Below are 25,588 nucleotides of genomic sequence, written 5' to 3'. Positions count from 1 at the left end.
ATGGCACAGTGGAACAGAGGCACAGTGGACCAGAGACACTGTGGAACCTTGGCACAGTGGAACAGAGACACAGTGGAACAGAGACACGGTGGAACAGTGGCAGAGTGGAAAAGAGGCACAGTGGCACAGTGGCACAGTGGAACAGAGACACAGTGGAACAGAGGCTCAGTGGCACAGTGGAACAGAGGCACAGTGGAACAGAGACAATGGAACAGAGACACAGTGGAACAGAGACACAGTGGCACAGTGGAAGAGAGACACAGTGGAACAGAGACACAGTGGCACAGTGGAAGAGAGGCACAGTGGCACAGTGGAAGAGAGGCACAGTGGAAGAGAGGCACAGTGGAAGAGAGGCACAGTGGAACAGAGGCACAGTGGTACAGTGGAACAGAGGCACAGTGGAACAGAGACATAGTGGCACAATGGAACAGAGGCACAGTGGAACAGAGACACAGTAGAACAGAGGCTCAGTGGCACAGTGGAACAGAGGCAATGGAACAGAGACACAGTGGAACAAAGACACAGTGGCACATTGGAAGAGAGAAACAGTGGAACAGAGACACAGTGGCACAGTGGAAGAGAGGCACAGTGGCACAGTGGAAGAGAGGCACAGTGGCACAGTGGAAGAGAGGCACAGTGGAAGAGAGGCACAGTGGCACAGAGGCACAGTGGCACAGTGGAACAGAGGCACAGTGGAACAGAGGCACAGTGGAACAGAGACATAGTGGCACAGTGGAACAGTGGCACAATGGAACAGAGGCACAGTGGAACAGAGACACAGTGGAACAGAAACACAGTGGAACAGCGGCACAGTGGAACAGAGGCAGAGTGCCACAGAGGCACAGTGGAACAGTGAAACAATGCACAGTGGACCAGAGGCACAGTGGAACATTAGCACAGTGAAACAGATGCACAATGGAACATTGGCACAGTGGAATAGAGGCACAGTGGACCAGAGGCATAGTGGAACAGTGGCACAGTGGAACATTGGCACAGTGGAACTGAGACACAGTGGAACATCGGCACAGTGGACCAGAGACCCAGTGGAACATTGGCACAGTGGACCAGAGGCACAGTGGAACAGTGACTCAGTGGAACATTGGCACAGTGGAACAGTGACTCAGTTGCTCAGTGGAACGGAGGCACAGTGGAACAGTGGAACAATGGCACAGTGGAACAGAGACACAGTGGAACATTGGCACAGTGGAACAGAGGCTCAGTGGACCAGAGGCACAGTGGAACAGTGGTACAGTGGAACATTGGCACAGTGGAACATTGGCGCAGTGGAACAGAAACACAGTGGAACAGAGACACAGTGAACTTTGGCACAGTGGACCAGAGGCATAGTGGAACAGTGACTCAGTGGAGCATTGGCAGAGTGGAACAGTGACTCAGTTGCTCAGGGCAACAGAGGCACAGTGGAACAGTGGAACAGTGGAACAGTGGAACAATGGCACAGTGGCACAAAGACACAGTGGAGCAGAAGCACAGTGGAACAGCGGCACTGCGGCACAGTGGAACAGAGGCTCAGTGGAACAGTTACTCAGTGGAACAGAGACACAGTGGCTCAGTGGAACAGAGGCACAGTGGAACAGTGGCACAGTCGAACAGAGGCACAGTGGAACAGTGGCACAATGGAACAGAGGTACAGTGGTACAGTGGAACAGTGGCACAGTGGAACAGAGGCACAATGGAACAGCGGCGCAGTGGAACAGAACCACAGTGGAACTGAGGCACAGTGGAACAGTGGTACAGTGGAATAGAGGCACAGTGGAACAGAGACACAGTGGCACAGAAAACCACTGGTCACAACACAAAATGGGATCATTTTGACATTTTAGCGTCTGGCAAAACTGACTTTCATTGCAAAATTAAAGAGAGTGTTCATTTAAGAGCTAAAGCCTTCCCTTAATGTCAATGTCAGTAGTGAGAAGTAGCTGTTACTCCTCATGATGTGTAGACAGGCTAACGTACTGCTGCAGATCATTTTTTTCAGTCTAGGTTCCAGACCTCCAATATTTACGATACACTGTATATAGTTATCAAAAAAAATTGTAACGGTCACTTTTGAGAAGGTGTGTTGACTAACATACGAAACGTCAAGTTCTGTATTAAAACGCGTTGGAATACAATTTTATCTATTTAGCATACATGTTGTTTAAGTTGGAAAAGTTTGAAGTCAGCGCGGGCACTTTAAGTACCACAACCCCACCCCCTCCCCGGCCAGTGATTGAACATGGACTCAAGATAAGTTTAAAATTGTGTCATTTTCGATGTTTTTATTTGGTAATTACACAGGACGCTCTTTATTGCCTGTCAAATCTGATGGAGTTTTCAGTTATAAGTTCAGGCCCTAAATGGTGCTTATATAATTTTATTGGCTTTTGTGGATGAGCTCCATTGGGTCATAACAAACGTGGAATCACAGTAAAAGGTACAATAGGATGGGTTGCTTCCAAGTCAATAGCCGTCATAAGACACTCGCTGGCAGCCTCGTGCTCGTTTTGTGCTTCCAATACCACGCCCAACACGTGCCTGAAATGAATTACACAGCAAGAAGATTAACAGAAGTCTGTCTACTCTTCTCCGACTACGTGCGTCTGAGGTAAGCACTTCACTGACTTTAGAAACTTGTAGAGACCCCCTGAGAGAGTTCCTAAGCAAGATTCTTATCAGCACCCTAGTAAGTGTATTTCACATGGCGATGACAGGTTTCCCCACCCAACGCCGTACGCATGTTTTTCACCCATAAGGTATGTACAGAGGGGCTGTGACGTGAATGTGAATTTATTACAAACGGATTCGTCTAGCGTTTTTTTTAATGCTTCTGAGTGCAGGTAAAGTTTCGAGACAATCATGGATTAGCGAGTACCGGGTGAGTAGGCTAACAGATATACAGAACAAGCAAACAAACAAACAAACAAACAAACAAACAAAGAAACAAACAAAAAAAGAAACAAAAAAGAATAAATGTAGAGACCGAAAACTGAATGAAAAATACTAACCAAGCCTCAAATGCTGTTGGGTCAATGTTGATGGCTTCGCGGAGAACTTTCTCGGCCATGACAAGATTTCCGAGCTTATGATAAACTGCACCCTAAGGAAAGCGATTTAATATGTTGTAAGTTTGGGATTTTGTAGCTCAGTGGGTCAACAGTGTAGCACTTGATCTCCGTTTAGTGGGTCAAAAGTTCTTGTGCTTAACTCCTGAATTCTACAGAGCATCATTTTGTTAGGTTTGTCTTACTGGAAGATTTAAGTAAATCCATGATCGTAAATCTGAATTCATCCTACTTAAATTTAGCCGGCTGAGTGGCCACTCCCTAGTTCGTCTGTTCCCAATGCCCATTCCATGGAAATTAACATCTGACGTCTTCATGACGTCATTTATAGCAATTTCCAAATTGGCACAAGCCAGTGTCGACCAACTTGAACCTTGTTTGACGAGTGTCACGAGCACGACCGACAAGCAACTCGGCTACATTCGTTTTTGGTCGTTATTACGATCGATTACAGTTTCAAAGTCAGTCGTTCGTCTCCGCTTGAGCCTGCAGGTTCGTAGAATGTTCAAAACTGCTCTTAAGTTTCTTGTACATATCTTACCAAGCGTTGCAAGCTGGGCACATGGCTGGGGTTTATAGAAACCGCATTGTCAAAACAGTTCTTAGCATCTGTAAGGTTTTCTCGGACTTCGAAAATGCGGCCACGCTACAAAGAAAACAAGAAAGAAAAAAGTTTCCAGGGTCAGTAAAGTAGTAACAAAGACTACATACAGGTTGGTAACAGTTCCCTCAGGGACAAGTTGTTCGGGTTTCGTCACAATTTGGCAGCGCTTCGTAAAAGTGATTGCATAGCAACTAATCAAGTGTTGCCAGACATTGGCTGGCTTCCATCAATAGTGACTTCCAGCTGTCACTTTCGAGATCTCAGAAGCTGGCGTGACAATGCCGCGTGATTCAAACTAAAGCGAACACTGATTCCTCGCTTCACTCACTACAAGCTCCCAAATATGCTAAAACTTGAAAACGAGCGTGTATCTTTACTTCAAATGCTCTTAACAGTCGGTGAATCAATCACTGATCAAAATAATGGTAGATCACTTCCACACGACCTCTGAAAATATCAACAGAACATTTATTTACATGTAAAGATTTCCAGTCCAAGCATTACTTCTCACCTTACCAACGTTCCAATTACGATAAAAAAACGCACACACTAACGATAAAATATTCGCTGTCCTTTCATTCGCACCTGGAATAGTACATCCGGGGACAAAGGAAATATCAAGTGAGCCTCCTGTACACAGGCGTGTGCTTCAGCGTCCTTCTCCATGGAGATATAGACGTCAGCTGTTAAAAAGAAGATTAAATCATCAAAAAATCCAGAAAATCATTATCTACTAAGTAAGGATTTCAACACTTCACAAGGAAAACAACAACAGCATGACACGAAATAAAACATGTTTAAGACTACAAGTGAATATATCAAAGATCATATACTTGAACTGCGGAGAAAGATATGAAGGCATGATTGATTATCGCAGTTATATGCACAACTTAAGCAGTTTCGAAATTAAATTCTGGAAAAAATTCAGCCTTGAATGGGATTCGAACCCATGATCTGCGATACCGCTGCAGTGCTCTACCAACTGAGCTATCAAAAGATCATATATTTGAACTGCGGAGAAAGATATGAAGATATGATTGATTATCGCAGTTATATACACAACTTAAGCAGTTGTGAAATTAACTGATAGTATAGATGGTACAGCATTGCACCGGTATCACCTGGGACAATTTTCTGACATCCCCCTCCCCTGTATATTTGAAACGCTTTCTTGGAGAGAAGATGCGAAAACTCAAGAGTTGCGTTTCTATCTCTTTGGCTACCTTAAGATTTGCAATTCTAGTAATAGTCCGGACATACCAATAGCAAGCCAGAGCTTGGCTTGTAAGGCTAGAACAGCAGGGACACTGAGTTTAACAGAAGTTGACGCTGCCTCATCAGACAATGCTTGCTCAAGGCGCACTGAAGCCGCGATAGAGCCTGCTCCGTCTGCTGCGGTGAAGAACATACAATGGTTAATTAGCTACACATGTTTATAGCCTATGGGTGTTTCTAGAAATTATCGGTATTCCTGACCCACGATTTTCCATACTCGATTTGTTTGAAAATTAATATCATGGGTGACAAATTACTCCTTAATTTTGGCGCGAAATTCCAGCGTTAATTTATAATTTCTGATGTGAAATTAAAAAAAATTGCTATGGCAACGTTTGGATCGAAATTTCTCGATACAATGAACAAGCCAAAAACCCAAGACTGTTCGCGTAATCAGTCGCCCATGATATTAAAAGGTAATCAAATGGTGACGAGTGAAATTAGGAAATAATTTCACGTAAGTTTTGGCAAATTTCCAATAATTTTCCGCAGCTTTAAAGTAAATAGGCGTTTAAAACTTTCTGTGATCTTACCATAATTATTTCAAAACAAAAAGAGTTCAACAACAGCATACGGTTTTTGAGCTGCGATACCCTTTGGGGTAGTACATTTCTATGTAACTTTAATATAGGGAGGAGACCCTCACCAAACCCTCCCCTCCAAGGCCGTAGCCAAAAAGACAAAATTATGACTGAGCCAAAGTCCATGGTTTAACTTTTCTCCTAAGTATTTAGGGTGTTTATGATGACTATAAACAACAAAATCGGAAAAAAAATGACTGACGCAAGTACCCTGGTTTGTCTGCTACTAGCTATGCCCCTGCCCTTCCCTACAAGGGTGATTACACAAAGATTATCCGAAGTATTATCAAGAAGAATTGCAATGTGCCAACTGGTCTGCCTCCCGCCGGTTGTGATTTTTAAGCCTATTACGTTTAGTTGATATATTTGTTTCCTTCATTTAAGGTGGCATGCCTGTGAACTAGCTAGGTGTAGCTAAGCGCATTGACCACTATAAACAACATTTGAACACTTTTTTTTTGTAATTGAACACCGAGGCGTTAACAGATTGATTTTACGAACAGTTACAGAGAATCCCGATATTTAAATAAACACGTACCAGAATCCTTGTCGCTGCTGAACTCTGTCAGCGGTATCTGCTTCAAACTTCGGGTGTCCGTGATAACTTTGTCCAGTAATCCTGAGCCAGCTCTTTGAAGCTCGGAGGATCTGCGGTGGAAAAAAAAAAACACTGAAAAAATCACTACGAACAACAATAAGAGACAGAGGTGTTCAGACACTTCACTGTAGAATTCTACTTTCCAGCACCATGGAAATATTTTTCCTCCTTCCCCAACTAAACAACGCTGATTTTTCTCTTTCTCACACTGCGCTGACCACAGGACCAACGCAACAGTGAATTGGCGGGGGGTATGACGGACTTTCTACTTACAAAGAGTAATTAAGGGGTCTAATATCGTAAATTATAACAAAGTTTCCATATAACGCGCGCTCTGATTGGCTGAAACAGCGTGCTTTATCAGAGAACAGAGCACGGGTTGATGACGGTAAGTTGGCTTCCAAGTTTTTGCTTCGGAATTTTGACGAATTTGACCCAAATTAAACATCCCCTGTGACTCAGACAAACGCAGTGGAAACGAGCTATTTGTCTGCAGTAAATGTGGCTCACAGAGACCATTGTTAGCAACAGTAGTGTTAAAACTGTACTAAAATAACAAGTTTTGCTAGATTCCCGCCGACAAAACACATAGCGAAATAAACAAATTCTCAACCTAAACAGTGCTTCGATAAGGACATTATATTTGTTACGAAGGCAGAAATTATACTTAAGAAGTAAAACAACGACAGAAAACAACAATTGAACTGTCTCTGTTTATGATGAGAAGCTTTATTTTTGTAAAAATGCTCAATTGCTTAAACAACACTTACATGCAGTGTAGTAACGCTCGTTCTCCGGTCATCTCAGCGAAGTGAACCGACGAGTGGTCAATGCAAAGCTTGCTCTGATATTCTCTTCTGTGCTCGGAGTAGAACCAGTGGGAGCCGTTTAGTCTTTCTAACTTTTACGCTAGTTCGGGCAATCTTGCTGCATGCGGCTACAAGCCGTAAATAATTGCAGCTCCTTTCAAATTAAACTCGGCATTTCGCATTTTCATCCGCAAGCTTTGATCTCCGCGTTTCGTAATTTCCACTGGAAAGGTGCTCGTTTTCATGGGCCACAATACGGCCGGATTCCTCTGGACTATAAACCTTTACCTGCCCTTAGATCCGTATTTAAAAATTAACTTAAAAGCGAACTTTGAAGGCATCGTTCTTCTCTCGAAAGCCGCTCAAACTACTCGAAACTGAAAGCTTAGCTGAAGTCCAGTTTGTGATTGACAGCTGTCGCTTCGTTAGCCAGTCAAATTATTTGAACAATTCTAACAAGGATTGTGATTGGCTTATTTTAGCGTGCTTTATCAGAGAACAGTGCATCGCTGACGCCACTTTTACTCGTTTGGAAAATAAAGTTTGGTTTGAAAATTCAGCCGAATGCGTGGAGAAATTATCGGATTCTTTATCATAAAACAAATAAAGAAGCCTCGGCTGTGCTCTGTTCTGTTGTAAAGCACTTAGGGAGCGGTAGAGCACTCAAGAAGTAGGGAAAAACACTCGACTACGTCTCATGTTTTCCCCTACACTTCTTTCGTGCTCTACTGCTTCCTGCGTGCTTTACAACAGAACAGAGCACAGTCGAGGCTTCTTTATTTGTTAAGTGTGATTCAAAGTGTCTCAACTACTTTTATCGCCCATACAAGATTTACTATGCGTACAGCAGCAAGGAAAATGTCCCACAATTTAATCAGAAATTGCTCTTGGGTAAAGGACACTAGCTAAACAAATAAACGTGTTCTTCGCACGCGAAATTCGTCCCCACAAGAGAGATGTCTGGTATTCAACTCCAACAGAAATTCCACACTAATGACGGACCCCCAAACTCACCCTGAGAGGTCAGACTCGTACACTAGTTTCCAGGTCTCCAAAAGCCGCTTGCACGTAATCAACGCTTGGTCTCCTCCTACACATGTCTGTTCCAGTTTGACCTTCGTAAGAAGCAAACTAAAAATAAAACAGGAAGGGTCAGGAAGGATGGAGATGGTCAGGCGTCTTTTTGTCTATTGTTATCGTGGTGGTTTTGTATGAAATTTAGTCTACATTTAGGCAATTTCTTCCTTCTTCCTTCTGTAAGTTTCTTTTATGATGGGCAGAGTTATTCTTCAACTCTCCACGAAAGCTCCAAAAAACTGAGGTGAAACACAAACCTGAAGTCGTCTGGGAATTCCATGAGGGCGGCATCACAGACCTCCAAAGCTTCAACAAACTACAAGTGAACATGAACATCAGAATCTATCTTCTCCTCACTACACAATATGCTATCACGCCGACAGGTGACGAGAATGACGAGAATCATCAACTGCCGGATATTGTCTTCATGTAAGACCAAATTCTCACAACTAACATGAAACAAATGCATGACATTCAGCTGGGAGAATTCATATTTTGACTAAACTTACCTTTTTCTGAGAAGAAAGTATAAGAGCTAAGAGATGCAGGAAGAAGGATTGATTCATGTCCATTTTAAGAGCGTTTCTGATGTTCTTCAGTGCCTTTGTCATCTAGGAAAATAAGATCAAGAGAAACGTTTTTATAACAACGTGTACCTCTGAGAAAGACCTGAAGTCATGGATGGTCAGCATAAAAGTAACTAGTGTAGTTAAAGCGCTGCAAATAGTCTTTTCAGCGTTGAAGTTTGATGCTAATCCACCGCATGTCCTGTCCCCTTTCCCCTTAGAAAGACAGTTTGTCCGATTGTCGTAACGGTTTGCCGTTGCCAATTTATTTTCCTTCTAGACGGAGAGAGCTACTGTAAGAGTAGAGTTCAGTGTCTTGCCCAGCCCTGCAGGAATCAAACCCGGACCTCTCGTTGACTGTTCATTAGGTGCAGCGCGTCTTCCCGAACAGTGATGCATCGATTGCATATATCAAAGCTGCGTGTGAGAACATATAGATCTATTTCTTTTCTTAAACATTGTAACAGACCTGTCTCATCAGGGCTTGGTTAAGAGCGAGGTGAAACAACACTTCACTGTCGTCAGGATCTAAATTGTGTCCCCTGATAAAACAGGAAAATAAAGAAAAAAATCAAGCCGTGGAAATTCTCTTCATGTCGCACCAATCTCTCATAACTAAAATAAAGAGGAAACGTATAGTAACAGGTAAGGAGAATTCACTTACTTCTGAAGAGCATCGATTGCTTGTTTCTGAAGCTGCTGACGCTCTCCTCTGAGACACGCTGCAAGGAAGTTACAAAACATTAAAAAGCGATTCACAGATTCCGTTTAAAAGTTTAAACAGTTCCCATACTAACTGTCGATTAAGATATCCTTGCTTAGCTTAAGTAAACAAGCTCGCCATCAATATTCCTCCCTCGCCCTGAGATTCTACAAGAAACATTCCAAACTGATGACGTAGCTCTATGGAGATCCGTGAGGCGCTTCTGATTGGTCGTTATTTTCGCGGAAAAATTCAAAACCGAGAAACAACCAATCGGAGAGTATTATCAAAATTTGATAATATTAAAAAAAAATTCACCGTGGTGCTTTTCAACAATAAGCCCCTAAAGCTGTAATTAAGGGTGTCTTTAGCAGGTCATATTGTTGCTATGGTAACCTATCGTGTAACCAAAATGATAACAGCATGTTCACCAATGATTGGGCAGGCTTTTGATACCATGATTGTAGCATCAATTGATGAAGAGTGGTTGTAATGACCCGTCAAAATCGAAGTCTTGGAAAGTGCTGGAAACTGTTTTGATACACCTTAAGTCCATCTGCCGGGGTTCCTAAAATAACAAGCACGTTACCTTCACTTGCCAGCAGACTGTAGCCGATACCAAGAGCCAGGTATCCTCTGGACGAGAGTTCCTTTTCATCTCCCATGGCAACCACCGTCTTAGCAAACTTTATCCCTTCATCAATCTTTAAAAGAAAAGCACAAGTGCAATCTGATGAAGAATGTATTACATTGTGCTGAACAGGGTTGCTACTTCTTTTAAGCTTTACGGCCACCATGCTGATGGACCAAAGTGGTACATCAAATCTATAATATCATCGACATTCTTTCCCAATAACTTGGTTACAGACACTATTCTTCTGTTCTATCTGTCCAGTCTTTTTTGTGAACGTTTTCAATGCAAGCAATCTTATTTTGTCACACTTCTAAAGTAACCAGTTTACATTACATTCTGCTAGTTTTCCATGTTAAACCAGTCAAACTCCCCTTAACCTGTGACTTAATTTCACAGACAAAATGTATAGAAAACTGTCCAAACTGTGAAGTCCTTTTTCAGAAACGTAAGGTTAACGGACTGTAGCTAACAATAAAAGTTTACGGAAAATAAACATTAGAATTCGCATCAAACAACACGGAGTGAGTGCATGACTGGGTTTGCTTGCACTCTGTAACCCTTAACTCAATTTAGGTCTCTGTACATTCATGCATTCTACAAGAGCAGGACAGACAGAAACATATATCAGTATACCATGTGAAGGTTGTTGAAGCAGAGCTTGGCAGCGTAAAGGCAAACCAAAGAATCTTCTGGTCTGAGCTGATGACACTGCTTAAGGACCAACAGGGCTCTATCATACTGACGAATGTAAACAAGATGAGTTTTAGTGATGTTTTATTCACTGACTGCAACTTAACTGAAACTAGTTAAAAACCAAACACTAGAAGTATCGAGAGAGACTTTTTAACTAGCCTGGACAGCAGCTTGCCTAGCTGGGTATAAGACAGAAAAAAAAGAAAAAAAAAAATATGGTGAGTGACAAAACAAAAAACTCTCCAAATCTTTGTCCCACACACTTTCAAGCTTTAGTAGGATAACTTTTCTCAGAACAGCTGTATAAAAACAAAGCATACTTTGCCAGCACTGATGAGAGAAAGGCCAAACTGAAACCACAGATGAAACTCTTCAAATGCAACCTTCATTCCTCTGTCTAAACACTGAAAAACATTCAAACAGAACAGTGAAACAGAGGGCAGTGGCTACATCATGCACTTAATTTAGCTTGATTCCTCAAGACAAAGCTACTCAAGCTAAGTAACAGAAACCTCTGCCTTAATAATTACAGTAACAATTATTATTCACCGAAATGCAGGTAAATATCCATCGCTTTCATTGACACTGAGGTGAATAATTGTTTTAGTATATACCACAAAAGCTGAATTGGCAGACTAAAACGCTATTTTATGTGTGACAAGGGGTCAGAAATTTTAAAATCTCTCGTGCCAGCTTCTCGGAGGTGAATAGTACTTGCTAATCACCCCCGAGTTAACCAATCAGAGTTCTCAAAAAGCACTATTCACTTGTGTGGTATATACTAATTCCTGTTATTATACTTAATCTTGTCTGATAAGATTTAATTAAGATGATTTCCGCAGAACAGTCAAGCAATAATGGCAAAAATAAAGTTGTAACCAAAAAACCTAACAGCACGGTAATGTTTTAAGTAAAGGTAAAAAGAACTCATTGAGATTTAACCTCTCAAGCTGACCCCTGAGAGGAAATTGAATGTGAAGTTATCCATATTTCAGTGAAAACGGACGTTTCGCGTTAATTAGTTAAAAACACAATAACACACATATTAAGCGTTCTTATGAGGTTTGACATTTGACATGCTTGCGACTTTACTTGCGGGGTCATTTAAAGAAATTAATTACAGTGAGATGTTTTAAATAGTATTCAAAAAGTTACTGTGCTGTGAGTAGATTTTTAGTAATTGCTTGAACTTTGAATGGAATTCATCTTAAACACCATGAAAGTCAACAAATGCAGTCAAAAAAGTTTATTGACACTGGCTAACCTCTGCTAACATGCCATACTGTGCTCTCCGGACGAGTGCCACTGTTAATAAGTCATACACACTCTCAGAGTCTACCACTGTTCGTTGTCGTGCTGCTAATTTTTTAGGAGCTTGACTGAGCTCTGCATCCTTGGAAACCTAAAACCAATTAAATTCTATGGCACCATAGACAAACTATGCATATAACAGATGCAATTTCTCAGGCTCATAAGTTATTTAATTTTGCTGCTCCTACTCCAGTATTAGTACTGGTCAAATTTAAGTTGAAAGTCCTGATGTGAAACTTGATCTCATTTCATTGCTGCTTTTGAAAACTGAGAATCTAGTTTCCAGTTTGAAGTTTTTGAGACACTCAAAGAAGTTTTCAAAGAAACTATTTATTTCTCAAATACATAGAAAAAGACACCACTGATAAAAGGATTTGTGTTTATGACACAAATGTTCCAAATTCCACTTAATGAATCAACTGATACTTATTCAACCTTAGCCTGTTACAGTTTTGTGTTGAATAGTGTTTTATGTAATATATCAAACCAAAAGACCAATACTTAACAGCATTTCCAACAGCAAAATACAGCACTACCAACAGTGAGAAGGGAATTGAAAATACAATGCCCAGTGGAGTATTTGTAGTGAACTTAAAGGTATTTGGAAATACATGTATAGTAAAACATTGTCATGAGCATTTTTTATGTCTTCCGGATCAAAACTAAACCTAAAGAGAAAACAGAACTAAAATTGCAAAAATCAGTGATAAATAAAATATCAGGCACAGATATCCAAACACCCTTGTGGTTATGATTTCTTTTGTTTAACCCATTGACTCCTGGAGCTTTTTGCCAAAAATGCATTTTTGGACATTTTGGAGATTTTCAGGCTGAATATGGGCCAAATTAGCTCCAATCTACTCAAAAAGGCATTTGCAACATGACGGCATGCCTTTCTTTCCAATAGCATTGCGTTTTACGACATTTTTGCTCGGGCATATGCAGAAATCAAAATTTTGAGATTTGAGTTTTTGGACGAGAAAGTGACCTACGTCTTTAGGCTTTTTGATTTTTGTAATTTTTTTTTTTCGCCTTTCCTTTTTCTCCTTTTCTTTTCTTTTTGCTGCAGTGATTGACCTTCTACTGGGCTTGCTTCCAGTTTAAAAAATTCTGAGAGAGCATCATTGTGATGGGCAATTTTTACCATGGAGTAGCCACGTGTAGTGGCAGGAAATTTTGCTCTGAGTTTTTCCCTCAACTTTTTGAGCATTTTCGTGCATATATGTACCTCAGGCTCCATTGGGCTGATCTGATCTGATCTGATCTGCGTATCATTGGAAAGATCTTTTCCCCCTGCAGAAGTTGAGCATAGGTGATGCCAATTTTGGTGATGACACCAGAAGTGGAAGAGAGGCCAAGGCACGTCACGGCCGGTTACGGCCAGCACAGGAGTCAATGGGTTAAACTTGATGAATAAATTATTATTAATGAGTTTGAGAAAGCCAGACAAAGTTCTGCAAAGCTGTAACAACAGCCTTCCTATGAAATCTGAGTTGACAATATAAAAACAATTTTATTCCAATATTATAACCCATCTAGGACTTTGCCGGAGTTTCATGCCATTTACTTGGATTCAATTGAACGTCATATGTCTTTCTTGCAAGGCATGGAACCTATGGGAGACGCAGGCTTTTTTAAACTAATGGGTCCCACTTGACAAATGATTGATGTTAGTAGCCATGCAACAACAAAAGATTGACAACTTTTTGACACGTACCATAGCTTCCTCCAAAAGCAAGAGAAGCAAACTCTCCTCTGTTTCATTTCTGGGGAAAAACAAACTGAGAGAAAAATGAACTTGATTAGAGTTATTCAATAAAGACAACAACATTGACAACACTCTAACTTATAATTACATGAGGCGAAAAAACTGAAGAACTCAGAGAAAAACCCTTGGAGCAAGGTGGGAACCAACAACAAACTCAGCCCATGCATGGCACTGAGACGGAATCTAACCCAGGCCACATTGGTGGGAGGCGAGTCCCAAAGTCCCTGGCTGAGAAAATATAATACATCTAATCAGGATAACACTTAAAGGCTTTAATAGTACCTGTCTCCACTGTACATTTGTGGCTTTAGAGAGAATGCTGCATACTTGTGAGTAATAACATTAATGGTGGTGGACTTCAAGTCCATTTTGGATGCAGCCTTCAGTGATGACGTTGAGCTGATCATAGGTGAACTAGGCAGCAGGTTCAAAGGTTTCTCATAAGTCCTCTCACAAACTCCCCTTAAAAGAACCTGCGACAGCTGCTTAGCTAATCCCTGTTTAGAATAAAAGAAACTGATTTTTAAACTATTTTTATATAAAATTGTGCATAAGTATGGTAAACTAATTGAAACATTGTTAGTATTTTTTATGACAAAAGAATAGAGAAATCAACTTATTGGTATTAAAAGTTACCTAAAAAGCAACTAGTCTAAACCAAAACAGAAAATTGCCAGCAGAAAAATTAAGTACAAATAAGTTGTAACCAAGAATGTTAAAGGTATCATGATAATTGTACCTTTCTTAAACCAACTGTGGCTTTGGTCTCCATGACTCTCAACAGATGCCGAAACCTGTCGACTCCTTCTTTCACTTTCCTATCGCAAGATTAAGAGACAAAAGCAAATTACAACTCTGTCTGCAAAAAAAGTTTAAATTTCATGTGTAAAAACTTAAGGCAAGAATTTGTTTGCAATACAATACATACTGCCACTGCATACTGCATTGCACACTGTTACATATTACTATTTTACCAGCTTTACTGAATTTATGTGCAAGAGACTTTGTCATTTTGAATTGAACTTTTAGTCCACAATTAGTTTATCGCCAGATTTTATGGAATACTTACAGTAATGTAGCAATGATCTGTCTTACCCATTTTTAATTAGCAACACTGGAGCCCTTTGGAGAGCTATCTCTAATGTTCTCCCTAACGGCATGGACTGTGAAGTAACTGTGGGCCTTTGTGAGGTTGTCTGGTCAGTGATGAGCCACAGACCTATGTCCCCTGCACATTCATAACAAGATATGATGTCATCATCACTGATTTCCATCTCTCCAGCTGACTGCAACTGCTCAAGAGCCATGGCTGTGAAAAAGAAATGTTTGATGGCATTAAAAGGGAAGACAACCTAAAAAACTCAAAATTTTGGAGACCGCCAATTTTGCCTCTTCTCAACCCCCCAAAAAGTAGTACACAATTGGGTACAAAAACACGTCAAGTATCTCTTAACATTTTCCAAAACAAGTGTGAAAATATGTACTTAAACAACATGCAAAATAAATCATGTACGAAAGCCCAGGGCCAGTGGATTATTATCCTTCACTTGTCCAACGGGCAAGTGATAAGTTTTTTTGGGGAAATGTCTTAAATTAATCTTGCTACCAAGAAATTTTTAGGGGATAGACAGAATGTCATTCGGGCTAGCAAATTCATCAGAACGTCTTTAGAAACAAAACAAACAAAGAAAAAGTTTCACTTGTTTATAAACATGTTCATGTACCTTTGAAAGCAAATCCATCTGCGACCAGTTTTGATTTCCTTTTTGACTGTGAGTCAATGTGGATGTCACTTGCTGCGGCCTGGTTACAGCATTTGACACAGCTATGGAAGTCTTCTAACAGAAAGTGAGCTTTACAAAGCAGCATTAATGCCTCTTGGCTTCTCTCTGCCTGTTTATAATTGGACAAAGGAATTAAATTAATCTATAACTATTGACTGTTAAGTCCATTCTAAGAGAGTAGCAAGGGAGGGTCAGGGAGGGATCAAGAAGGGTCATTTTATGCACAAATGTTAACAAAATTCACATGCCATGAACACTTTTAACATACTAGATAATTATATGTTACAGTGAAACTTGTTTTAAGCGGACACCGTTGGGACATTCACTATTGTCTGCTTAATACAGGGTGTCTGCTCTAAACAGGTTCTCATATATTGTGCAATAATAGTTAATTATTAACCTTTTTGTAACACACTGTAACACAGTGTATGATCAAAGACTGTTCATAGCACAATGTCCTGTCAGTCAAATTATGCGTCAATCTGGAATAATCTACTTAGCTTTAAAACGACATCGGTAAACAATGTTAAAGGAGTCTGTGCTGAGCTTTTAGAAGTAAAAAGCCCTTGAAGTGTCCAATTACTGCAGGTTTCGTGTCACAAAATGGCTTAATATTGGTGTACGCATCCGCTCAACAGAGGTGTATGCTGAATGCAGGTTCATTTTACAGCAAATATGGGAAGAGAATTTAGGGACTTAAGCTGGTGTCCACTTAATAGAGAGTGTCAGCTTAATAATAATAATTATGGAGTCCGCTTAATGTAGCTTTCACTGTACATTATATTTGTCTTACAAGGATTTGAATTGCACTCTCCAATGAAAAAATAATTAACATTTTATCATAAAACACCCTGAACATACATACACTTTCACTGTAATGTAAAACATACCTTTCCCAGTTTATCTTGAGAAACCAGTTTTTCAAGGTTCTTCACAGTTTCCTCCAAAGCTTTCTTGGCTTGTACAAGATCAGATGTCCCAAGGGGAATATCTCTGAGGTAAATTTCCAGCTGAGATTCACTGATTAACAGCTTTTTCACAGCATCTGAATACCATAATGAATCAAATTAGTGAAATTTCCAGGGCAAAAGATCTTCTTCAGTTTAAAATAATAATTATTAGTAAATTACAAAGGAAGCAGTTATTAAATAACTGCTAAAATTTTTAGCCCTGTAAAACAGCTGCATAGCACATTTGGCCAAGCCTCCCTTAGGGTGACAATTTCATATTGGTATAAACATACAAAATCAATGGCAGATTTAGGGAGGAGGCAAAAAAAATGAAAAACATTGTGAATATTTTGGCAGAATTTAAGGCAAACACTCTGGACAGGCACTTCATTTGTATTGAAATAATTTCCAGCTTGTGGCATATTTACTGGTATTTCTAGAGTAACAATTTAAATTAGATCCTTATTCTCAAATAATTTGCAAATTACTAAAGCATCCATGGTCAAGTGTCGATCGATATCCTTGATCAATACTCCTGATCGACACTTGATTGACACTCAATCAATATTCAATTGGCACTCCATCAACACATCGGTTGACACTCAGTCAACACTCGAGCGACATCTCGGTCGACAGTTGGTTGGGAGTCAACTAATTTTCAATCTATGCATATGAGTCGGTCGATACTTGACCAACTATTGACCGGCTGTTGATCAAGTGTCGACCGAGTATCGATTAGGATGTCAATCGAGTATGGATCAAGATGTTGATCAAGGGTATCGATCGAGAGCATCGATCAAGAGTATCGATCTACACTAGACTGCAGGTGCCTTTAGCACACATGATCCATTGATTCTGCAACCTCAAGGTACCAGCCGTGGACCCCCTTTTGAAAAATCCTGGATCTTCCCCTGTGCCTATTATCCCCGCGAGCTACCCTCCATCTTTTGTATATCGCTTAATTTAGAAATGTAAATCAGGTGAACCGCGATGGATCTGGACTATTTTAACAATCCAGGTATGTTTATGTGCATGAGAAGCTTGGACAACTTAACTTACCTATACTTGATTCACTTGTCGTCCGACTCGAAAGCTGTTCCACCAATTTTGGAATATGCTCCCATTTTTCTTCCCATCGAGATCGTTCTATGTCGTTTTCTAGGCTGGTTTTTGATCTTCGAGACATGATATTTCACAAAAATGAAAATTGTTTTAAATAGTATGAAGGATAATAAAAAGCGATCCACGAGAAACGAAGAGATTTACCTTCTCTTCAAAATCGTCCATGTTTGTTTTTGGTAAATTAGGCGTTGAGCCTGGAGCCAAATTACGCTGCCTTCTTCATGTTACATTGCACAAAAATACTTCACCTCCACAATACGTATGGGTTATTGACCAAGTGTGAGGTCAAGATGGCTGGATATTGGCCAAGTTCTTTTTTTGCGTGTTTATGGACTGAGACGGAGTCGAGGTCCAAAACCACGCAAAAAAGAACGAGGCCAATATCCAGCCATCTTGACCGAACAAGCGTGGTCAATAAAGGATTTATTATATGGCTTTCGAGGAAATTTTTCTTGCGGGACACCGCAGGTAGTCCCGAGCGGGCAAGATAGCTCCATCTTGCCCGCTCGGGTAGCCAATCACAGCGCAGGATTTGATTCATCTTGCCCGCTCACGGAGCGGGCCATATAATAAATATGGGTTATTGACCGAGTGTGAGGTCAAGATGGCTGGATATTGGTCAAGTTCTTTTTTTGCGAGTTTATGGACCGAGACGAAGTCGACGTCCATTAATACGCAAAAAAAAAAAAAAAAGAACGAGGCCAATATCCAGCCATTTTGGCCGAACAAGCTTGGTCAATAAAGGATTTATTATATGTATGTTTTTCGGGGAAATTTTTCTTGCGGGACACGGCGGGTAGTCCCGAGCAGGCAAGATAGCTCCATCTTGCTCGCTCGGGTAGCCAATCAAACCGCAGGACTTAATTCATCTTATAATAAATGTAATTCTTTTGAAAAGGGAAATCGTGAGTGATCGAAACGCCATTTTCTCGCTTTGTGAAACGAGCCGCGAAGCGCAGTTTAAACCGGATGTGACGTCATTTTTTGTTGGATGATGCCTATACGAAATTTTCAGGAGTCTTCTGCCCCGCCCCTGCGTGATACTCACGTGCACGGAAACACCCGTTGTAAACATAAAATGGCCGTGACATTTATCAATCCTTCCTTGGATCCCCGGATCACCGTTTACTGTTCATACATGTATGTGGGCCAAGAGTTTTCCAAAAGAGTGCTTCTACAACCTTTCAAGAGGACTCTACATGATTAAACCGGCTTCGGGGAAAACAATTGTCAGTAATACAAAGAACATCAGAGTATGTGACCGTCACGCTCGACACAGATGAGGAACGTATAAATGCACCTTGTATACAAACCTACAGCTGGAAGGAAAAGCTGGCAGTTTTAATGCTACCTAGGTTTCAAGGAACGCTACACAGGACTAAAACTATAATCTTGAGGCCAGGTAAGAAATTTACGTGAATTTATCGGAGCACTTTATGAAGGCGAGTATGTCAGTTACTCAATGGAATATTTTCAAATTTCCTGCTCCTTTCTCCTACCGCCTGAGGTCAAATATATTTGTACTAGGCATGGGTGGCCCTATCGTGAGACGAAAAATAAAAAATAAAACGCCGGCGAAAACTAGACTCGGCGTGCTGGCCCGAGTAATAATCAATTCATTAATGTAATCTTAAAGGATACGCTTCACTTGGTTCGACTGCAATACAGTGTATAAGAAAGTTTGATAACAAAAAAGCCCATATTACTCATGATACAAGAAAATAAGTTATCTATTAATATTAGCCCGAAAACATCGGCCTGTGCCAATAAAAATGGGAAAGAAAAGAACGATTTTAATATGGAGGAATTTTCAGCGAAGTTTTCTATAAAATCGACATGATTAAATTGCATATATAGAACATCATTTTCAGCACTTCTGTATAAGACCAGTGACACGCAAAGCGAAAAACAGATAGAAACATTTAACATTCTTTCTTTCAAACACCTATTTTTTTTTAAACATTGACTTCCTCTAAAATTTTTTAGAGAGACGAATCGCAACCACGTGCAGGTGCAAATTTTACAAATTGACCAATCACATGCAGTTTTGAGAAGGAGTGCCCCCCCCCAATTATTGCTTATTTTCCATCCAAAGTCATAAAAGCGCGGGAGGTCACACGAGTTTACATTTTATTTGAGGCTCCTTGAGGTTACATGATGCTTAGAAGTTAGTATAGTGGAGCGGTTTGCTCATCTCTTGGGTTCGTGTTCTCGTCTTGCAGAAGTTGTTCGCAGTTCAATCGTCGAGCAGCGCGGCAAATTCCCCTCTTAAACCTCTTCCCTTTACAAGCCTGTAAAAGAAAAGATAAGTATCATTAAGAAGACGGGCGAAACTCTACTGGAAGCTTGCTGAGATAAATTAAAACCAAGAATTTTGTAACAATGAAGCGCTTTGATCGCTCTCTACAAGCAAAATAGCTTTTATTTGATTTTATTCTTAACCACAAGGCTAAGCCCTTAACAACACACACACACAAAAAAAAAAAACAACAACAACCCAAAAAGCAAGTGCATAGATAATTTTGCAAAAGCAAGGTCAAGCTCTTAAATTAATAACTACACTCACAGGCAATGAGCTCCCGTCGACACAGCCAAGAGCCAGTCCAGAACTTTCTTCTATCATAAGAAAAACGACGCTAAAGAGGAAAAGAAAACCAATCGCCATTACTTTGTCCATCTTGGTCACCTTCAGTAAGCTGAACGAGTCAGTTTGACGCTTTGTAAAAGTGCAAGCCGCTTCTTAAGGAACTGTTTTATAACGTCAGCTTTGAAAACAAATTAAGTCAAATAACTTATGTAGTTATTGTAACAAACTGATCATTAAGGAAATTGATGTATAAGGAAATTCCTCTAACTGATAACAAAAGAAATGTATGAACACCAGAAGGAGAAGATATACGCACTTGTATGCCAGAATATGAATAAGCCGACATGTGCCCCATTGTTGTGCTTGTTCACCTATTGGCGCTCAATATCAAAATATGCCGACAGGTTTTGAAAAACAATACCAAATTTGGTTCTCAGATATGGATTAAAAAAAGACCACCTGTAATATAAGTCTAGAGGCTGGGCTCAGTTGTGCGAGTTTCCTCTACTAGAAATCGGTTAAAAAACAACATTACACCAAGAAGATGAGTTTTTTTTACTAATAGTAGCCCAAAAACATCTGCCTGATATCTTTGAGAAAAACGAGAGCAATTAGAGAGACGAGAACAATTTTAATATCGTGAAACAGTTTTGTTTTTTTATTGCTTAAATCTTCCTGTTTTTTTTTCCCAGTCAAAACACAAGGAGGTTCTCAATGGGGTGGTGCCTTTTACAGCAAACGGTGAATAATTTGGCATTTTAACGGCTGACGCTTAATTTACCTTCCTTACAGTTAACAGAATTCTTAAAAATTAACAACCACTATTTTACAAAGTCAACATTTTTTTCATTGTTTTAAAAAGTTGAAAATTTATTTTGATCACTGTAAAACGTGTTTTAGGCGGCCTAGGATGCCAAATTGTTGACTGATATCTTACTACTATAGTAATAGATTTATATGCCTGTGAAGAAATAACAAACGTGCTGTATGGCCTTTGCTGCTTTAAATTGCAAAAAAAAAAAAAAAAAACAGTGTTTAGCCTACGACTGAATTTTTTGCTCGTTTAAAGGGTTAACCCCATCACGACCGTCCAAAAGATAGCTATGTACAAAAAGGCCGGCTGCACAACACTAGTTGTATTCACATTACGGGACAAGAACGGTAACCTGTCCGATGAGTTTTGCGTCCTATTGGAAATTCGTGATGCAAAATACTCATTTAAACTGGCTCTAAAAATTTAAATAAGGACGGGTTAGAGGCGCCAAGTTGCAATAACAAAGTGCTTCGCTTTTGTCTGGAGCCCTGGTCTTAGTGTAAATTTCGACATGTTTCTGGTCTAGCAGGGACCAGAATTCGTCGACGCAGACGAATGCGAAGATGCAGGTAAATTTGAACGAGTTTCCCGCAAAACCCGTCCAGTCTGAGTTGTCATAAGCGAGAAACTGATCTTGGACAATTCACTACTATCATGATTCTGTCGGCAACGTTGTTGGCGTGCATGTACTTTAGTCTTTCTAGTATATTGTTTCATTGGTTAGTGAATTTTTATAATTCAAAGGTCCTAACCACAAACATTTTACCCACAGGGTTTTTAAACTGGGACGTAACGCGTAAAACAGTCAAGGAGAGCCGTTTGCTGTGTCAACTGTTTCGACATATAACACAACAACTGCCGAGCTGTTGTGTTTGTTCACCTGTCTTGTATGACACTGTTTGAGAGGGATAACAATAAGCCTGGTTGATAAGACTTGCAAGAGAGCATGTCGCACGTCGAACTTTCTTCTACGAGAATGTAAAGTCGATCTAAAATCTACCATGTGCCTCAAACGATGCCCAAATAAAAATGACCAATTTTCAGACTGGTAGTTTAAAAACAGAAGCGGCTAATATTACGCAACCGCAGTGTTTTGTCTAAGATGAAAAACTTCTTTTTCGTCTACAGCTACAACAGATGACAATATTTCTATTTACAAAGAGTTAAGCACAGGTTATTTTTCGGCTCTCTAGTAATTGAGCATCAACCTAAAATAAGATGTCAGATGGTACGTGCTGCTTGACCATTTTTATTTTACGTTTTATTTATTATTATTAAAATATTATATTGATTATAGTTAAGCTAGCTTTTGTACTGAAGGGATTATTTAACAATCGAACCTGCATGTTCCAAGCATTAAAAATTATTCTCTCTTTGTTCTCTCTTTGTTTTGAGAATTTGTTAAGTGATCAATCCAATATTCCTCATTGCAACAATTTGCGGTTTTATTTTCTCTTCTTGTGATTGCTTGATACTCGTATTGTAAAAGGGAATTGGGTCGTGAGCACTCGTCAGTAAAGAATGGTTAAGCTAGCTTCTGTACTGATCCAAAATCTCTTATAATTTAAAATAAAACAGGAAAACAATATGCACTCTTTGCAGTGATGTTTATATAGTTCCATGTGGTTCCATATTTTCTTTTGTTAATTCCTTATTTAAAAAAAAACAAAACAAAAAACTACCGGTCACCATCTGACTGCGCCCAAAAAATCGTTATAGTCTGTCGAATTATATTACAGTATTTAAATTTTACCGCAAGTTTTTTTCGTCGGTACTAGAATTTAAATTTGCGTTATAACAATTTCACCCACTCTTCTCGATATTGTACAATAAGCCTGCCTAGCTTTGCCGCTATGAGGGAAATTTAAAAAAAAAAGGTAATTTGGGTTTTTCCTTGTTTTTCTTTGGTTTTTTCCTTGTTTTTCCATGCTTGTCGGTTCATTCTGCATATATTAAGTGAAACTCGCTCTGAATGACAACGAACATTTGTTTTCAGGAGGCAGTAAATATCGATATCTCCTCGATTCAGATCCGATATATACCAGCTCATGATATTGCATTTAGTTTTATAAACCTGTAACCTTTAATATGTCTTTTAAACCTGTAACTTTTAATATGTATTTTATCAATTGAAAAAAGAAATAAAGAGACTTTTTTTATTGTGTGAATTGATTAAAAAGTGCAGCAATTTTCGCTAGTGTCTTAACTGCTCAAATCGGGCAGTGAAACTTTAATATTTCTCATGCATTCTGTTGAACGAGAGGCAATAACCCTTTATACGATATTTCGCTAACGATAGGGTGGTGGCACTCCACAGTGCACACAGTGAAGTTTTCAAAGCAAACTGAAGCTTTTATTTCTAATTTATTAACAATTTGTTCTTGAGATTGGTAATAAGTCAATTTTATCGTCCCACTTTATTTGAGGTTACAGAATGTTTCCAGAACGTTAGAGTGTTTTCAAGTTGTTACTTCGGAGCGGTTTGCTGAACTCTTGGGTACACGATCACGTTCTCGTCTTGCAGGAGTTGTTCGCAGTTCAATCGTCGAGCGGCGACTCAGATTCGTCTCTTGAAATTCTTCATTTTTCCTTTACAAAACTGTAAAAAGAAAAGAAATTTTACTGATCGTTGAGAAGACGGATGAAATTCCACTTGATGTGCGTATGATCAATTAAAACTCGAGAATTTTCTAACGATGAAAGTGCTGTTTTTGGGGGGTGTTTTTGCAGATCCGTCTCGTGCGTTTTGAGCTTTTGAAATTCCTGTTAAAAGGACTGGGATGAATCTAAGGTGACGATAAAAATTGAAGTGATAAAGACGCTCTGAGATCGATTGACAAGTAACGCTGGAATTTCAAATTATCTAACAAAACTGTCATAGGAAAGCTGCAGAAGGAAAACCGAGGAATAGGATAAATGGAATTATCTCGATAAATAAATTAAGAGTGGCGCTGTGGTTAAAATATACTGAAAGTGTTGCTCTTTGAAATATTCTTTGGTGGCTAGGAATAAGTATAAATTGAACGCCGTGCTCAGTACAAATTAGTTCCAATTTTCTACTAGCTCGAGCTCTTTTTAATAGTAGCAAATAAAGATAGAATCACATTCTTCAGTTAAATTATGGAATTTACCGGACGTTTAACATCATCGTGAGGGCAAACAAACGTCCCATTGCCTTCTTTTATCGTGAGAAATGTGATGCAAAAGACAAGAAGTCCAAACACCATTGTTTTGTGCATCTTGTGGAAATTCAGGAAGCAGCTGAGTGAGACAGTTTGGCGCCTAGCTAGTGTGAAAGCGCCTTTTAATCCCGTTCAAACGGCCAATAATGAGTAAGTCCATTATTTTCTTATCTTAAGAATATATTTAAAGTGACAAGCAATTCAATACCACTTAAATTGCGCGTAAAATGTTTTTAGAGAATGGATATATTGACAGTCTGTCTGATAAGCACATTACGAGGCAGATGCCCTGTTGTTGTTGTTGTTGTTTATAATAGATAAGAAACATTTCTTCGTAGCTTCCGTATCTTTTTTCGTTTTCCAGGATTCCTTTGGCAAAGTACTCAGAATAGGACCTTTATTTGGTGTAAGCGGAAGAACGCACGCACTTGGGTTGAGAATATTCTTTTCAGTGGACGAAAAACTCGCGCATTAAATACTTTGGCGCTAAACCAATCGTTTCATTCTTTTATTCGGTACCAAAGTCACTGGATTAGTATTATTAGCTTTGACTATTTTTTGCTAAAATAAGTTTTATTTTGAGACAAATTACAAGTATGGCGGCTGATCTTCTCGAGTTGTTGGTTTTCCGGTTGCGTTTTACGGACATCTAAATATGACGACAATTGAATCACTGGAAAATGTTTCCGTTTTCAACTCTCATGGACTATAACAAGCAAGCTGTTGCACCACTCTTTGTTCATAAAAATGAGTTGATAACTCTTGACGGTTATCACTTGCAAATCAAGCGAAAAATGTTGTACACTCACAGGAAAAATATGAGGAGTTTGCAGTGGAGTTGAATTTGAAATGATATGAACGCGCAATAATTTTTAGGGATACGAAAGTGAGACTGAAAACGTTCGTGATTGGAATCGCAATCGGTTTCCCAAATTGGCTCAAAGTCCATTATTTCACTTGCTTACTTTCCTAGCCTGTAAAATGACGTGAATTGTACTTTTTACACGTCCTACAAGCACTGTGTTTCATTCTTTTAAAGGAAACCAGCCATTATTTGTTAGAAGGGCAGACGAAAGACTTTTTACGAAATCGGTGTTCTAGTGGTCGGACGTGTTTTTCGTTGCTCCTCAAAATGCCGGAGTAGCAAGTGAATACCTTCCTGTAGCTAACCATTGAAATGCCTGCAGATCATAGTGAAAAACCTGATGGGTCGAAGAGAGAATGAAGGAGGAAACCCCGGAGAAGAAGCAGCTCCAAAACGGAGGAAGAAACGAGCGACTCTGACAAGGTTTGTGGCCATATACACAACATTAAAATTGAAGCCCAGTCAAGGCGGAGAAACATTAGCTCTTTGAAGTGCGAGAATTTATTACCGAGTTTAAATTTATCTCTAGTAATTTTACTTCAGCTGAGTTTTTTTTTTTCCTTTTCTGGTACCAGAATTTAAATTTCGTCCTATGCATTTTGA

The 25,588-nt window shown here is 39.6% G+C and overlaps 2 protein-coding genes and 2 long non-coding RNA genes across 6 annotated transcripts; 1 reads left to right on the top strand and 3 right to left on the bottom strand.

The window, feature by feature from the left end:
* Nucleotides 1-908: 908 nt before the first annotated feature.
* Nucleotides 909-1,833, top strand: LOC149110405 (uncharacterized). The gene is made up of 3 exons (XM_089292285.1): nt 909-1,022; nt 1,109-1,283; nt 1,412-1,833. Exons 1-3 carry the CDS (start codon nt 909-911, stop codon nt 1,831-1,833), a joined length of 711 nt encoding a protein of 236 aa, XP_089148411.1.
* Nucleotides 1,834-2,248: 415 nt separating this feature from the next.
* On the bottom strand, nt 2,249-17,738 carry LOC110043211 (tetratricopeptide repeat protein 7B-like). Of its 3 annotated transcripts, XM_089291601.1 has the most exons (23): nt 17,682-17,722; nt 17,475-17,590; nt 16,356-16,510; nt 15,406-15,574; nt 14,777-14,990; nt 14,421-14,499; nt 13,964-14,178; nt 13,631-13,694; nt 11,867-12,004; nt 10,923-11,006; nt 10,543-10,647; nt 9,865-9,979; nt 9,237-9,294; nt 9,042-9,114; nt 8,516-8,617; nt 8,264-8,322; nt 7,944-8,060; nt 6,061-6,170; nt 4,927-5,058; nt 4,252-4,349; nt 3,604-3,708; nt 3,006-3,097; nt 2,249-2,535 (listed from the first exon to the last, which is right to left on the bottom strand). In XM_089291601.1, exons 4-23 carry the CDS (start codon nt 15,548-15,550, stop codon nt 2,406-2,408), a joined length of 2,235 nt encoding a protein of 744 aa, XP_089147727.1. In that variant the 5' UTR covers nt 15,551-15,574; nt 16,356-16,510; nt 17,475-17,590; nt 17,682-17,722; the 3' UTR covers nt 2,249-2,405. The 3 variants fall into 3 exon arrangements, with proteins under 3 accessions (XP_089147727.1, XP_020604308.2, XP_020604309.2); XM_020748649.2 differs by having other exon boundaries at nt 17,475-17,738; XM_020748650.2 differs by having other exon boundaries at nt 4,927-5,055; nt 17,475-17,738.
* A 1,912-nt stretch (nt 17,739-19,650) lies between these two features.
* On the bottom strand, nt 19,651-20,321 carry LOC149110404 (uncharacterized). Its single transcript, XR_016207861.1, has 2 exons — nt 20,104-20,321; nt 19,651-19,828 (listed from the first exon to the last, which is right to left on the bottom strand). It is a non-coding gene; the product is annotated as an uncharacterized LOC149110404 (long non-coding RNA).
* A 2,948-nt stretch (nt 20,322-23,269) lies between these two features.
* Nucleotides 23,270-24,358, bottom strand: LOC110043098 (uncharacterized). Its single transcript, XR_002295970.2, has 2 exons — nt 24,070-24,358; nt 23,270-23,537 (listed from the first exon to the last, which is right to left on the bottom strand). It is a non-coding gene; the product is annotated as an uncharacterized LOC110043098 (long non-coding RNA).
* Nucleotides 24,359-25,588: the final 1,230 nt, after the last annotated feature.

This window comes from Orbicella faveolata, unplaced genomic scaffold (genome assembly GCF_042242905.1).
Source record: "Orbicella faveolata isolate gen_17 unplaced genomic scaffold, um_ofav_v1 contig_24, whole genome shotgun sequence".
In the NCBI taxonomy this organism is placed as follows: domain Eukaryota; kingdom Metazoa; phylum Cnidaria; class Anthozoa; order Scleractinia; family Merulinidae; genus Orbicella; species Orbicella faveolata.
This window is presented reverse-complemented; position numbering and strand designations above follow the sequence as displayed.

Excerpts from the sequence above, each read along its gene's own strand:
- LOC110043211 (XM_020748649.2), bottom strand. The coding sequence starts at position 17,601 with ATGTCTCGAAGATCAAAAACCAGCCTAGAAAACGACATAGAACGATCT. Across the intron at positions 15,575-16,355 it reads CTCAAGATAAACTGGGAAAG|GCAGAGAGAAGCCAAGAGGC; the intron begins GTATGTTTTACA and ends AATTATAAACAG. Across the intron at positions 2,536-3,005 it reads CCAACAGCATTTGAGGCTTG|GCACGTGTTGGGCGTGGTAT; the intron begins GTTAGTATTTTT and ends AATTCATTTCAG.
- LOC149110405 (XM_089292285.1), top strand. The coding sequence starts at position 909 with ATGCACAATGGAACATTGGCACAGTGGAATAGAGGCACAGTGGACCAG. Across the intron at positions 1,023-1,108 it reads TGAGACACAGTGGAACATCG|TGGAACAGTGACTCAGTTGC; the intron begins GCACAGTGGACC and ends ACATTGGCACAG. Across the intron at positions 1,284-1,411 it reads CACAGTGGAACATTGGCGCA|AGGCACAGTGGAACAGTGGA; the intron begins GTGGAACAGAAA and ends TCAGGGCAACAG.